This window comes from Podarcis muralis, chromosome 6 (genome assembly GCF_964188315.1).
Source record: "Podarcis muralis chromosome 6, rPodMur119.hap1.1, whole genome shotgun sequence".
Classification (NCBI taxonomy): Eukaryota; Metazoa; Chordata; class Lepidosauria; order Squamata; family Lacertidae; genus Podarcis; species Podarcis muralis.
In genome coordinates, this window is record NC_135660.1 from 91,841,083 (window position 1) to 91,856,786 (window position 15,704).

The following is a 15,704-nucleotide window of genomic DNA, read 5'->3' on the forward strand; positions in this document are numbered from 1 at the left end:
TCATGTGGCCAGCATGACTAAGCTGCTTCTGGAAACCAGAGCAGCGCATGGAAACGCCGTTTATCTTCCCGCCGGAGCGGTTACCTATTTATCTACTTGCACTTTGACGTGCCTTCAAACTGCTAGGTTGGCAGGAGCAGGGACTGAGCAATGGGAGCTCACCCTGTTGCGGGGATTCGAACCACCAACCTTCTGATCGGCAAGTCCTAGGCTCTGTGTGTTTAGACCACAGTGCCACCGATGTCCCCATATAAATCATATGGGTGCACAAAAAGGCAAGCATAGGGTAGCTCCAGGATGATAGATAAAAGCGTGGGGGAAAGCCAGTGGGTGAGCCTTCTTGTCAGAAGGGGGAAATGCTAATTCAAGATTGCAACCTGCTAATTCAGGGGCCAACATAACATGTCAGTACTCGGAGGGTAAAGAAGCAGTTCTGACAAGCCTGGATTATGCTTTGGATGTCCATACTAGACAGGCTGGTGCCACTTCTGATTTTTTTGGGGGGCACATTAAATGGATTTTCTGGATAAAAGCTGGAAAACACAGAAGGACAACATTTTTATGACCCTTGGGAGCATCCTTGGTTTGGGAGTCATCCTCATGGCCTCCTGCATGGAAGCACACTCTCTGTTCATGGGGGTGAAGGTGTTGATATTTCTAAGTGGAGACACCAGAGCACTCAGTCCATGTTTAAAAACATTTGTTCCTTTATTAGTGCCCTACAAGTAGTGCGGCTTCACTCCCCATCAAACTTTAGCTTTCCCTTTCAAGCCCTGAGTCTTCATTATCTCACAGCCTAAATTACACTAATTGCCCTCTGTTTGCTGCTATTCCAACAGAAAGAGGTTACAAAAACGAGTCATTCTGAAGATAGGAAGGCAAGGCTGCAGTGGGGGCCTCGTTAATCCTCAAGAGGCAGAACCCACAATTCTTTCTCACGGCCTCCAACCTTCTCAGGTGCCAGGGAAGTGAGAACAGCAGCCCAACCTGGGGTGTGTGTTTGTGTGCGGTTTGAAGCCCTGGCAAATACGCAACGTTGTGATACTCTCAAGCCGATCAGGTGTTCAAGTCTCAGTAAGGGGAATGGGGTGGTGTTAAAAACTGCAGTTCCACCACTGGCGGGGAGGGTTGGTTCAGAGAGAGATTAATTACCTAGTCTTGTTGCCTTATGCTCCCCTCCTCAGAGATTACATTAAACAACACTGAAAAACATAGTTGAATAACTGTGTTTTTATGGTTTGCAAACAGTGTCCTAGAGATGGCTGTTTTCAGGGAATACAGCAGCATAGCTTCATCAATATTACTCTTGTATTCAAACATAGAAAGGAATGCAAGTGAAGCATGTAAATAAACTTCCATTAGAACGTAAATAAAAAGGTGACAGGATGCAGAAGATTGGAGAAAGGCATAACCAACAGCAAAAAGAACCAGCAAATGTTGGTAAGACTAAAGAGGTGACGCATCCATTTATAACTGGCTGTCATTTTATCCTCCCGAAACATACCTTCCTTTTTTTAGACCTCCCTTCCGCTTGCAAGGTCCTAGTGCACTGCTCCACACATTCCGAGAAGCTCATGTTACTGTGGTCGGCACTGTAATCCAGGTTGGCTAGTCTAGCCAAGGAGAGTATATAGTTACATGCTATCCTCAGGATGGCCAGTTTGGATAGCTTCTGTCCATAGGAATAGCAGGGAACCTAGAAAGACCAAGAGCAGCAAATTAGGGCGGATCATCAAAACTCAACACTTGAAAGGCTACCAGGTACACCTGTTTGCTCCTGTTTCATCTTGCGAAATATCGACGGGCAACTGCAGATGTGAAACTGTACCATTAGATAACAATGATAAAACCTCAGATGTCGAACCTCTGTGTTATACAACATGCAGCTGTTGGTAAATAAATAAATGATCATCATCAAATTTCTTGCTCCTTTTATTTGCAAAGGGGTAACAATCCTATTCTTGCTATTTTCCTGGAGAACAACTACCACTTGTTATATAGGACAAACATTACATGTATTAATAGTCAGATGTTGCGTATTCTACTGAATGTATGGAACTCAAGCTATTGTCCATGCATAAACCTCAGGGACGCGGGTGGCGCTGTGGGTAAAACCTCAGCGCCTAGGACTTGCCGATCGTATGGTCGGCAGTTCGAATCCTGTCGTTCAGTCCCAGCTCCTGCCCACCTAGCAGTTCGAAAGCACTCTTAAGTGCAAGTAGATAAATAGGTACCGCTTTATAGCGGGAAGGTAAACGGCGTTTCCGTGTGCTGTGCTGGTGCAGGCTCGCCAGAGCAGCTTCGTCATGCTGGCCACATGACCCGGAAGTGTCTCCGGACAGCGCTGGCCCCCGGCCTCTTAAGCGAGATGGGCACGCAACCCTAGAGTCGGACACGACTGGCCTGTACGGGCAGGGGTACCTTTACCTTTACCTTTACCTTTACCTTTAAACCTCAGATGGGACTGCTATAGAAACCATTGGTTGACCTACATCATTCCAGGCTTGCAGCTGCAGACATCTGCCAACTGCTACAGATGCTACCATGGTGAAGCCACGAGATCAACCTAAATGTGTTGATGCCACTGCGTGATCAAAAACAACAGCCACAGCAGTTCTCAAGCACTTCTTTCAGAAGTCTGCATAACTGACCGAGGGAGGCAACGGGGCAAAAGAAATAAAGTGAAAAGCAAAATCTCTCAGACAACTTTCAGCTCTCCCCAGACCTGTTGTAACCTGGGAGTAAACACAATAATATGATCATTTGCAGCTAAGTTGCATAATAGCTGGGTTATACAAGATGATGCCTTAGGTTACTTAAGTAGATGTCACATAAACGTTGGTGGTGTTACTGCTGCTTGAAGGTGTCTAAGTGGCTACTCTAGTTCCTTTCCCTGACCATAGCCAATTTCATTTCCTAACACCACCATAGCTAGCTCACAGGTGTGTTCAGGTGGAGTCCCTTGAAGTCTTCCCATTGTTCAGGGTTTTTGGGGTCTTCACCAGAAGTCTAGGCTGTGACTTGTTTCCTCAACTCCACTGTCACTGTGGCCTCAGCTCTACCAAAGACTGTTACTGGAGTCCTCTCCCGCAAGCATTCGCAGCTTTCAGGTTGGCTACTCAGATCTTCATGAGCTGCCAGCCTCTGCTACTTCCGACTCTTCCTCTCCAGGCTTCTTCGTGCCTCTTCAGAGTTCATCAAGGCTTGCCTGCCTGACCCTCATAACTGTCCTGAGCTTGGCCTTGTATTCCCATCAGCTTGTTCTATAATGATGGGCTGATAATGATGGACTGATACAAATGACCACCTTTGGATGCTAGAGCTCTGTACATAAAAGGCAAAATCTTGAAAGTACACAGTTGCACCCTTAACAACAGTGACTATCACAGATTAACTGCCACTTGGAGGATTGCGGGGTACATTTGTGTTTCTCAAACAGTGGGCAGTGGGACTCAGTGCCAAAGCCTGCCCAGAGCCTCCTCACTTGTCTGCCTCAACTCCTAACCATGTCCAGTGTCAACACAAGCAACTACTTGCATGCTGAGTAAAGGTGCCTTGGGGAAAGATGTTCAGAGGGGGAGAAAGTGTGGGAATCAGACTCTAGTTCCCATTTGCAGAGGAAGACAGCCCTGGGTCCTTTGACCCTTCAATTAGTTCTCTTTTCTCCTCCTATAAAAACCATGTAAGACAGTCTCTTTTAAAGTTTAAAGAACGCATAACTTTTACTTAGTGTACTTGCAGTTGCAGATTAAAAATACCATGCAGGTAGACAATACTTAAGTCGCAAAAACATCTTACATAGATTTGTACCTAAGACTGGCATTTACAGACTGGCTGGTACTCTGAGGCAGACAGTGGCACAACATTGGAAGAGTTTGGATTTGACACCCCACTTTATCACTACCCAAAGGAGTCTCAAAGCAGCTAACATTCTCCTTTCCCTTCCTCCCCACAACAAACACTCTGTGAGGTGAGTGGGGCTGAGAGACTTCAGAGAAGTGTGACTGGCCCAAGGTCACCCAGCAGCTGCATGTGGAGGAGCGGGGAATCGAACCCAGTTCACCAGATTACGAGTCTACCGCTCTTAACCACTACACCACACTGGCTCTAACATAAGATACCTGCTGCCCTTAACTGTTAAGACTGTTAGCTGGCACAACTGTACCAATTGCCATAGCTGCCACAGAGCGTAAGACATCAGAGAGTTTGACAGCTCTTGCAATTAATGCTTCACATGTGCATTTTGGATGCTAGCATCCCACGGAAAGGAGGCCCAAAGGAGGTGTTGAAGGAGATTAGAAAGTGAGATTCAAGGTTAGTATTTATTAAAAACAAATGAATTCATAAGCTGGGAATGAATATGAAAGATGCTACAGGAGGAAGGAGTGAATGTAAAAGGACCAGGGAGGAGGGAAACTGGTACAAGGGCGTATCCGGGGGGAGCAGCTGTCCCCCCCGCATCAAGTAAATAAATAAAAAAATACTTAACTGACCAACTGTGTCACAGATAACTTGGTTCTGTTCCTCTAACATAAAAAGTAATTATTATTACTTTTTCTTGTGAGTTTTTCTTTATACTGGGAGGGAATAATCCAGAGCAGTGAAGAGATACTTAACCTGTTCCTACCTGGTGGGTGTTGGGTTTTTTACTGCAGGTTTCCTTTGAAAGTAATTTCCCCCTCCAGGGGCCCAGATGAATGAATGGGAGGGCAGACACACATCTGGAACCCTGTGGGGAAGAGGTAGGTTGGACAATGGTATATCAAGTGGGAAAGTGACCACAGGGGAAGAATTAAGCATTCCCTGCTGCCAAAGCTTCTCTGTTCCATACTGGTCTGCTACTGATTGTTTTTTGGGTGGGTGGGGAAGCTTTTTCAGGGAGAGTTACATATCTGAATATGCAACATCTAGTTCAGCTCTCCGAATTTCCTCCTTTGGAGATGAATTAAATCAAGTCTTTGAAGCTTACTCTACATGACTTTCTTACAGAAGATTTGAAACACATGGTTTGCATTTCCCCCCCTACATAGACATGTTATCTGTGCAGGAAATTCACCATATCTAAAAATTTGAAGGAACCCACAAAGTAGGTATGCTGAAAACACTCAAAGTGTGTGTGGGGGGGGGGAGCATGCAGCAATGTGCTCAAAACAAATAACGTTGTTGTTCTGCAAATGAAGTCTTCCAAAACAAATCTTGGCTTCCAACACAAATCTTGGTTTATCTGGAGAGAAACAAACCATGAACATTTGTTTGCATATGATGGTAAGCTTAGACTTATGGTTTGTTGCTCCTGGCTTGAAGTGCAAAGCAAAACATGAGGAGTTCAGCAGCATGCACTCGCGCACACTAAACCATGTTCACAGTAAGCCATGGTTTTTGGCAGGGATGGAGAACCTCAAGTCCAGGGGCCAAAACTGCCCCCCCCCCAGTTTATCTTTATATGGCACTTGGAACTCTTGAACTCTGATAATGCTTTTGCTCCTCTAGATGGAAGATAGAGAGGGGAGTGTCAGCGGATGTGGACACTTGCCCGTTGTACAAAAGTAAAATGTGTGCTTGGTGACTCTGTCCACCGCTGGCCCATGGCCTGCGAAGATTGCACAGAAGGGAACGTGACCTCCCCAGGCTGAAGAAGGGTCCCCATCCCTTGTTTATGACTTTACATGATGCGTAAATTTGGTTAGTATCTCCTTTCCAGCCAGCAGCTTCAACAGTTTATCAAACTGTATGGGATATTCCTTCTGCTGCAGGGGATGGAGAAAATCACTTGACAGGAATGGACAAGGAGACAGGGCTAGAGTTTTGTGGCAATTTTATCATAATCTGCTTTCATTGGTAAGTAAATATGAAGCATGAGATGGAAATAAGTGGGAAGCACTAAGTTGTCACTAAGTTGCCAACAAAGGTCCGTAGAGTAAAAGTAAAAGTTTTCCCAGTAGTGATGTATGGAAGTGAGAGCTGGACCATCAAGAAGGCTGATCGCCGAAGAACTGATGCTTTTGAATTATGGTGCTGGAGGAGACTCTTGAGAGTCCCATGGACTGCAAGAAGATCAAACCTATCCATTCTGAAGGAAATCAGCCCTGAGTGCTCACTGGAAGGACAGATCCTGAAGCTGAGACTCCAAGATTTGGCCACCTCATGAGAAGAGAAGACTCCCTGGAAAAGACCCTGATGTTGGGAAAGATGGAGGGCACAAGGAGAAGGGGACGACAGAGGACGAGATGGTTGGACAGTGTTCTCAAAGCTACCAGCATGAGTTTGACCAAACTGCGGGAGGCAGTGGAAGACAGGAGTGGCTGACGTGCTCTGGTCCATGGGGTCACGAAGAGTGGGACACGACTAAATGACTAAACAACAACAACAAGTTGTCACAGAAGAAAAAAAATCAGTCACAACATCAAAATCCCATGCTGAGCTTCTGCTCTTTCTGGAGAGAGGGAACCTGTGGCTCTCAGGATGTTGTCTGACCACAACTCCCATTATTCCCAAACACTGGCCAAGCTGGCAAGGTCCCATGGGAGCTGCCGCTCAACAACATTTGGAGGGCAATCTTCTAGCAACTTCAGAATTGACTCTGCAGAGTCAAAATAGGTAAGAGGTATATTAAACTGTTGAAAGAATATGCAAGATTTGAAGCTACAGAAACAGTAGTAGAAAGGACAGGTAATTTGTGCTCAGTTATGAATACAGCAAAGCAACCTCCATACACATGTAAATACTTCCAAGAAAATAGCTAGACCAAAACCATTTAGCACATCAAAAGCTGTACTTAAGTCAGTAGGGTATTAATTACTGTTGTAACAAGCCAAGATTCCTGTTCAGCTCATTGTTCTTGATTTTTCACAAGGTTTATACACAGGGTTGTTTATAAAGTCCTTGATGTGATCAAAACATTGAAATGTTACTAAACTGAGATAAAGCAGCCGTTCTACTTACTATATTAGGTTGTTTAACCGCTTTTTCTGTTTATGCAACAAAACCTTAATTCTGATGTGGCTGAAGGTGAACATCTGCCATATTACACAACAAGTAAGATGTGTTTCAACCTTTGCAAAATAGAATTAATGATGGCTCTATAGCTGTAGCCAAGCCAGATCTTCCCCAATATGTCTCCTTGTTGGACAGGGACCGCCTTCAAAGGCAACATCGGCCCCTTCCCACAACTAACCTCCTTCCGTCATTCTCCTGTCACAAAAAAAACAGTTGTGTGAGGGCAAGTGTGGGGCTGCACTCACTTGCCCCTCATCTCCCATTCACATGAAGCACAGAACCTCCTTGTTGTGTGGGTGGGCTTTCCAGTCATCCCAGAATTGAGCATCAACTGATGTGTGTGGGGGGGGATCTATCCTGCTTGGTTGCTATCTAGGCCACCCCTGCTAGCCAACTTTGCCAGATGGGCACGTCCACCTACCTGCCAATCATCACCTGATGTCATTGTGATAGCTGATAACACAAAGTTGTCAGAGTTAGTCTACAGGGGAATACAAAGATTTGGCCTGCTGGGCCACAAAGGTTCCTCATCTTTAATTTAATACTTAGGATGGTGGGCAACAATCCCCAGACCAACAGTCCATGTCAATCTTCAGGAATCAACTTTCAAGTAAAGACTGAAACCACCATAGCATAGTGTTGCTAAGTCAGTTTTTGCCATGCAGTTTTTGCAGCTTTTCAGAATGCTTCAATCTGAATAAAGAGAAGTCAGCTGTGGTTGGCACTAAAAAGCTAGTGCCAACGGTTTTGCCAAACTGCTGGGGCACATCTGCAACTATTTCCAGAATGTTCATTCTGTAAAAGGTAAAGGGACCCCTGACCATTAGGTCCAGTCGTGACTGACTCTAGGGTTGCGGCGCTCATCTCGCTTTATTGGCCGAGGGAGCCGGCGTGCAGCTTCCGGGTCATGTGGCCAGCATGACTAAGCCGCTTCTGGCCAACCAGAGCAGCGCACGGAAACGCCGTTTACCTTCCCGCTGGAGTGGTACCTATTTATCTACTTGCACTTTGATGTGCTTTTGAACTGCTAGATTGGCAGGAGAAGAGACCTGCTCACCCCTGGAGCTCACCCCGTCATGGGGGTTCGAACCGCCAACCTTCTGACCGGCAAACCCTAGGCTCTGTGGTTTAGACCACAGTGCCACCCATATCCCTCAACCACTGACTTAAGAGAAGCATTCAAGCAGTAATCATCTTCATGACAACCAATCAGTCTTCTTAGCAAAATGATTGTGCATGTGCCATGTCCAAGCAGATAAAAGCAGATAAAGTAGAGGGAACAGGCAAGCCTCATCTACTGATATACTAGGGAAATTTGCAACTTTCAGCTGCAGCGGGGTTCATTCCCTGGAAGAATTTGCTGTTCTTCACTGTTGAAGTTTGTCTTTGCCAAAGCCTATACACCACAGTATAGGTACTGACTACAGACAGAATGATAATGTTCTTGGCTCTTCTTTCCTTACACTTCCTTCCAATATATCCACATATATATTTGTATCCACACTTCACACAGTGCCAAGCATAACATATGACCAAAGTTTGCAAAAGACTTTGCTAAAAAACACACTAAACAGCAATTCCCTGCCCCCACCCAAAGGCTCACTGCTTTTAGACAATTTAAATTAAGAAGGGAGGGAGACAGGGAGAGACATAGGGAGGAGGAACTTAAGTCTTTTTGAGGTTCACAAGAAGCAGGTACAGTGGTACCTCGGGTTACATACGCTTCAGGTTACATATGCTTCAGGTTACAGATTCCACTAACCCAGAAATAGTGCTTCAGGTTAAGAACTTTGCTTCAGGATAAGAACAGAAATCGCGCAGTGGCGGTGCGGCAGCAGCAGGAGGCTCCATTAGCTAAAGTGGTGCTTCAGGTTAAGAACAGTTTCAGGTTAAGAACGGACCTCCGGAAGGAATTAAGTACTTAACCCGAGGTACCACTGTATACCTTTTTCAAGAGTATGGGTCTAAGACCAGCAGGTTAAACTTCAGGACAGCTTGGTGACCTTTATGAGCTTGATTCATACTACTCTCTCAGACAGTGTTCATTCAGAAAAGTTTACTATGTGATATTATGTCTTAAATAGGAACAAAGGGTACCAATTTCGCCTTGGGGTTTATTTCTAGTTCAGGCTTCTGGCTGGTTCTTTCTTTGGAAGCTCAAATATGGTTTACATCGAGGGTGAGAAACCTGCAGCTCTCCAGGCACTGGACATCCAATTCCCATCAACCCCAGCCTGCGTGACCAGAGATGATGGGTACTGTAGTCCAATGACACCAGGAGGCCACAGGTTCCCCATCCTTGCCTTGAATGAAGCTTAATTCAAGAAATCTCCACCAAGGTAAAAAGGTAAAGGGACCCCTGACCATTAGGTCCAGTCATGGCCGACTCTGGGGTTGCGGCGCTCATCTCGCTTTATTGGCCGAGGGAGCCGGCGTACAGCTGGTCATGTGGCCAGCATGACTAAGCCGCTTCTGGAGAACCAGAGCAGCGCACGGAAGCGCCGTTTACCTTCCCGCCGGAGCGGTACCTATTTATCTACTTGCACTTTGATGTGCTTTCGAACTGCTAGGTTGGCAGGAGCAGGGACCGAGCAACGGGAGCTCACCCCGTCGTGGGGATTCGAACCGCCGACCTTCTGATCGGCAAGTTCTAGGCTCTGTGGTTTAAACCAAGGCGCCACCCGCGTCCACCAAGGTACAGGATCATAATTTCAGAGCTTCAAAAATGCTTCAGAATCAGGTGCTCCAAAAGTCCCATTGCTGAATGCAATTTATCAAGCCACTTCCTCCTATGGGAGATGAGATAGCAAGACAGGTCACTTGAGTGTTCAGTAAGGCATTGATGCCCATAAGCAAGCATAATGCAATGTCCCATCAGAGGTCCTGCTTTTCAAAGGGACATGAATTCTCACTCTTGCAGTCAGTGTTAGGCAACAGCTAAAGTATCTTGACAGAAAAAGTCAATACAAATGTTCCTCATCCTCAGCAGTTATGCTAACTTTTACCTATCTGCTGAGATGTAGAAAAATAGAATCACAGAACTGTAGGGTTGGAAGGAACCCCGAGGGTCATCTAGTCCAACCCCCTGCAATGCAGGAATCTCAACTAAATCATCCATGACATGTGGCCATCCAACCTCTGCTTAAAAACCTCAAAGGAGGGAGAGTCCACCACCTCCCGAGGGAGTCCGTTGCACTTGCTGCCAGAAAGTTCTTTCTGATGTTTAGTCGAATCTCCTTTCTTGTAACTTGAATCCACTGGCTTGGGTTCTACCCTTCAAAGCAAGGCGAAACAAGCTTACAGTGGTACCTCGCAAGACGAATGCCTCGCAAGACAAAAAACTCGCTAGACGAAAGGGTTTTTGGTTTTTTGAGCTGCTTTGCAAGACGATTTTCCCTATGGGCTTGCTTTGCAAGACGGAAACGTCTTGCAAGTTTGTTTCCTTTTTCTTAACACCGTTAATACAGTTGCGACTTGACTTCAAGGAGCAACTCATAGAACGCGGTGTGGTAGCCTTTTTTGAGGTTTTTAAAGACTTTGGTGATTTTTGAAGCTTTTCCAAAACTTTCCCGACACCGTGCTTCGCAAGACGAAAAAAATCGCAAGGCGACAAAACTCGCGGAACGAATTAATTTCGTCTTGCGAGGCACCACTGTACTCCATCTTCCATTTGGCAGCCCTTTAGATATTTGAAGGTGGCTCTCACATCTCCTTTCAGTCTCCTCTTTATCAAGCTAAACATACCCAACTCCTTCAACTGTTCCTCATAAGGCTTGGTTTCCACACCCTTGATCATCTTTGCACACGCTCCAGCTTGTGCCTATCCTTCTTGCATTGTGGTGCCCAGAACTGTGCACAGGACTCCAGCTGCGGTCTGACCAAGGCAGAATAGCAGGAAATTTGGATCACAGCATTCCTTTGGGTCATGTTTGGATGTTAATAACTTAATGTGATGACGGGACATGACATTTGTGGTCTTTGACCAGGCAGTGAGTACCACTTCAAATGCTATCCAAAGTGTTGGAAAGCCTCTTTCTCATTTAGGATCTTCATTTTAACTTGAGGATCCCATCCAAGAGGGAATGGAAATCTGTTTTCTGGTGTCAAGAGGCTCTTATAAACAGAGAATTTGACTGAAATTGAATGTATGCAGGTCAATCTTACATAATTTTTTTCTTTGCTTTTAACTTGTGTTTCTATCTTTTTATTATGCTATTGTTTGGTTTTCTGTTTCTATAATGTACACCACTGTGATATTTCTTATCACGTGGTGGTACATCAATATTTTTATAAATAAATAAAACTCCCAGGGAGTGTGGCTGTTTTGAACTAAACTTCCCCATCAACTCTAGCACAGTACAGGAGCTGTAGTCCAAAATACCAGGTTTTAAACGTCCACACGAGCTCTGTTTTTGTGGCACAAGCTTGTTTTCTCCTGCTCTGGAGGGTAGGATGGCTTCAAGTTACAATAAAGGAGATTCTGAAGAAACATCAAGAAGAACTTTCTGACAGTAAGACCTGTTCTAAGGTGAAACGGTCTCCAAAAGAAGGTTGTGGTCTCTCCTTCCTTGCAGGTTTTTAAGCAGAAGTCAGATGGCTATCTGTCTTGGATACTGTCTTGGATTCCTGTTTTGCAGGGGGTTGGACTAGATGACCCTTGGAGCCCCTTCCAACTCCACAATTCTGTGATTCTATGATCTCCCATCATCCCTGACCATTGGCCATATTGGCTGGAGTGGATGAGGCCAATAATATCCTGGGGGGCACCATGTTGGAGCCAGTGTGGTGTAGTGGTTAAGAGTGGTGGACTCGTAATCTGGTGAACCGGGTTCGATTCCCCGCTCCTCCACATGCAGCTGCTGGGTGACCTTGGGCAAGTCACACTTCTCTGAAGTCTCTCAGCCCCACTCACCTCACAGAGTGTTTGTTGTGGGGGAGGAAGGGAAAGGAGAATGTTAGATGCTTTGAGACTCCTTCGGGTAGTGATAAAGCGGGATATCAAATCCAAACTCAAATCCAAACACACACACACACACACACACAATCCAAGGGGGAGACAGGATTTTTAACAAATACAACTTGGATTTCAGAACTTGGCCCCCCCCTCTCTCTCTCACCCACACACACCCACCCAACCTTGGAAAACATGTTATGAGCACAGAGCTGGCCAACTGACAGGAAAGTGTATTTGATTAACAGGAAGATATAATTTTCACCTAGCATGAGACCCGTGTGAACTTTTGATAATAGCAATGCTAAAGTTGAGTTTTTTGGCATGGGATGGGGGGGAAAGGCAATTACAGGTCAACGCAAATCACAGTGTCAAGCCGAGAGCCACATACCATTCATTGTTTAAGCATCCTAGGAGAGAACCCAACGTTCTTTCGGAGCTTTCTACCCAACCAGAACAGCCCCTTCCCTGCAACCCAATAATCAGATTAAGAATTAAGACCAACATCTCGTGAGCAAAACGTTGAATGGCCCTTGGGTGACGTTGCGTGTTGTAAAGGTCACCAACGAGTAATCTGTTTCTGCATTTCACTCTTACATCTCTTTTAAAAAAGAACCAATTATGGAAGTAGGACTGATTTGAGCACAGCCTGGCATTTGCCGTAACAGGGGTGCTAAGCTGAATAAAATATTGGGAGGGGGAAGTAAGTCCTACCCCACATAATCACATGATGTGGTGCATCGACACCATACGAATGGCATCTGTTTTTTTGGGGGGAGGCCCCCTCAAATATTTTATTGGGGGGACCAGAAGGGCCTCAACCCCTAGGAGATGACTCCTATGTGCCGTAGGGTCCAACCTGAGTTTACCAGGACCCTAGCAGAGGGGTCAGGATTTGGACGCCAGCCTGCAGGGAGGAGCGTGGGAAGAGAGCTCTGACCCAAGGTGTGCAGCCCCCCAAGAAATCCTCCTGACCCAGAGCTACTGAAATAAGCAAGGCACTTAGTTTCATGGGGTTGTCACGCCAAAGCGCTCTATCTTGGTTAGTGGCATGGGCAGTGGCGTAGCGTGGGTTGTCAGCACCCGGGGCAAAGCAAGTAATTTGCGCCCCCTAACCCGTGGATTTTAGCAGGGGGCAGAGAGCTGCGAGTGCGAGTGTGCCCCCCCCATGTTGCACCCGGTGCAGCCGGCCCCCCTGCACCCCACACTGGGCATGGGATTTCCCGTTTTTGTCCCCCCCCTTCCAGTTTCAGGGCTCCCTGGACCCTGGTTTTAATGCTACGGCTTTGCCCTTCAAAGGCGCGCAGAGGAGAGCGTTCCTCTGAGCATACGCAGAGCGCCGGCTCCTTCTCAGCCTGGGTGGCAGCATCCCAGCCTCGCCACAAGCCTTTTCCGCTCGGTCCCTCGCCTTCCCCGCGACACGTGAGGCCCGGGAAGGCGGCGGCAGCGGCGGGGGGGTCTCGCCTCCTGCGCCCGAGGGGGGTCCCTGCCGCTTACCTGTTTCCTCAGCGCCTCGAAGGCGGCGCTGATGGTGTGCACGCGGGTCCTCTCGCGGGCGTTGGCCAGCAGCCGCCTCGTCTGCTGGATGGCGCGGATCTCCGGGGACGCTCCCGCCGCCGCCGCCTCGCCCGCCCGCCGCCCGGGCGACAGGGACGCCTCGCCGCCGCCGTAAACGGGCGGGAAGGGGCTCTCGAGCGGCCGGCACGCCATAACCCTGGGGTCGGCGAAAGCCTGGCGGAGCGGCCCCTCGACGTCTTTCCTCGACGCGCGCGGCTGAGGCGCCAGCAGCCCCGCGGGGAAGGCGCCTTTCCTCGCCTCAGCGCCCGCCTCGCCGCCGCCGCCGGCTTCGGGGGCCCCGTCCGGAGCGCCGGCCGAGGCCGCGCGGGAGCTCCGTCCGCCGCTGAGGCGCTGCTTGGCGGGCTCTTTGCCCCGCTTCCTGTGGAGCTTCTGGATGCCGCCGAGCTCCTTGAGGCAGAGGCGCCCCCAGCGCTCCTCGTCGCCGGCCAGCGGCAGGTTCCTCATGGCGGGAGCCGCCTCTCCGCGCCCGGCGCCCGGCCTCGCGCTCTGCCCGGCGACGCTGCCGCCGCTACCCTGGCCAGCCGGGCTGTGGGATCAGCGCGTCATCTGGAGTCCCCGCCGCGCCGCCAGCCTCGCTGCGGAATGCGCGCCGCGGCGGCCGAGAGACCCATCTGTGTTTGCTTAGCCGCCGTTGACACAGGAGCCCCTCGGGCGGGATCAGTCGGCTCGCCGCCGGCCTCTTGCCAGCGGGACGCCCGCCCGCCGCGGTGCCCGGAGGAGCAGGGAGCGCTGCCCCAACAGCTGCGCTGCCCGTCTCTCGCCCGCTTTGGGCTCATGTTATTGCATCGCGCCCATTAAAGGCAGGCGCCTCCCCGCCGCTCCCTGGGATTCCCGCCCCGCCGCCGCCGCCGCCGAATCATCTCCATTTTTAAAGGTCCAAGGAGCTGATAAGAATGAATGGCAGATGGCCGGGGTTGTCCCACTGTCGCCCAGGGTGGGCTGCAAACTGGGGGGTGGGCTGTGATAGGTGGGAGGGGGCGTTTGACAGCCGCACCCTGGTTCTCAAACGGTAATCCGTTCCAAAACCAAAGCGTTCCAAAACCGAGGTGCGCTTTCCCATAGAAAGGAATGCAAAAAGGATTGATCCGTTCCGGACTTTTAAAAACAACCCCTAAAAAGCAATTTAACATGATTTTTACTATCTACGGAGAACATTGATCCGTCAATTGAAAGCAGTAAACAATGTACTGCAGTCATGAGGTTTGAAAATCATTAGACGCGGTTGATGGAAGTCTCAGGCTTAGAGCCAAAATGTTGTATAGGATGAGAGGAGATGTTCTGTTCTGTTTGAGAAATGTATGTAAAAACTAATAAAAATGTATAATAAAAACGAAACAAACAAAATGTACTGCAGTCACACAATCAGTAGCTGAACTGGGTTCCATACAGTCACACTCACAAAAAGAGCCACAAAAACACAAAATAAATAGCAAAGACAGACAGACCTCAGCGTAACACTCAAAACGGAAGTGTGGCACTCAAAGTGGAAGCGTAACACTCAAAACTGAGCATGTTCCACTTCCAAAAAAAGTTTGCAAACCAGAACACTTACTTCTGGGTTTGCAGTGTTTGGGTTCCAAGTTGTATGAGTACCAAGGCGTTTGAGAACCAAGGTACCACTGTAATTGCAATTGATCCTTCCATATGTGGGTTGAAGAGAGCTTCAAAAGCCTGTCAGGAAAATTAAAAGCTTAGGAATTAGGCTATGTGGCCTAATTTTTGAGCAAGTCCAGTCCAGCTATGAAGGAAGCTGGCTCTCCCTTTCCTACCCCGCTTAACAATGACTCAGGCCACAACTTAAGAAATATGTTTAAAAATCTAATTTAATTACTTATAATCTTGCATTGCTTCACAGCAAGGGCAGCAGTAAAAGCCACGCAGGCGAAATACTTACATTTACAGCATAACCAGCGTCAAGCATCAGCCTGAGCTACAAACAAGCAAAGGCATGTCTGCATCTCACTGGTCAAAGGAAGGGGGGAACAGGAAGTACTATGTGCTTCCTCTCCAGGAGAGGAAGGGAAATGACATCACACAGAGCCCTCTCTACCAATTGTGTTTCTATGGTCTGAGTTTCTGCCTATCTGCAATACAGCTCTGTGGACTTAGCCCCTTCTAATGCTAATTAGCAAGAATATGCAATTGTTAGGTTTGGCTGCTAATCTCCCACACAAATATT

The 15,704-nt window shown here is 47.9% G+C and overlaps 1 protein-coding gene across 1 annotated transcript in view; it reads right to left on the reverse strand.

Moving 5' to 3' along the window:
- Nucleotides 1-14,378, reverse strand: part of ATOH8 (atonal bHLH transcription factor 8) — a 30,845-nt gene extending 16,467 nt beyond the window's left edge. Inside the window, exons 1-2 of the mRNA XM_077930718.1 lie at nucleotides 13,445-14,378; nucleotides 1,505-1,696 (exon numbers count right to left, since the gene is read on the reverse strand). Of these exons, the coding sequence (XP_077786844.1) occupies nucleotides 1,505-1,696; nucleotides 13,445-13,969 (717 nt within the window). The 5' untranslated portion in view covers nucleotides 13,970-14,378. The remainder of the gene's footprint in view (nucleotides 1-1,504; nucleotides 1,697-13,444) is intronic.
- Between the last annotated feature and the right edge of the window lie 1,326 nt (nucleotides 14,379-15,704).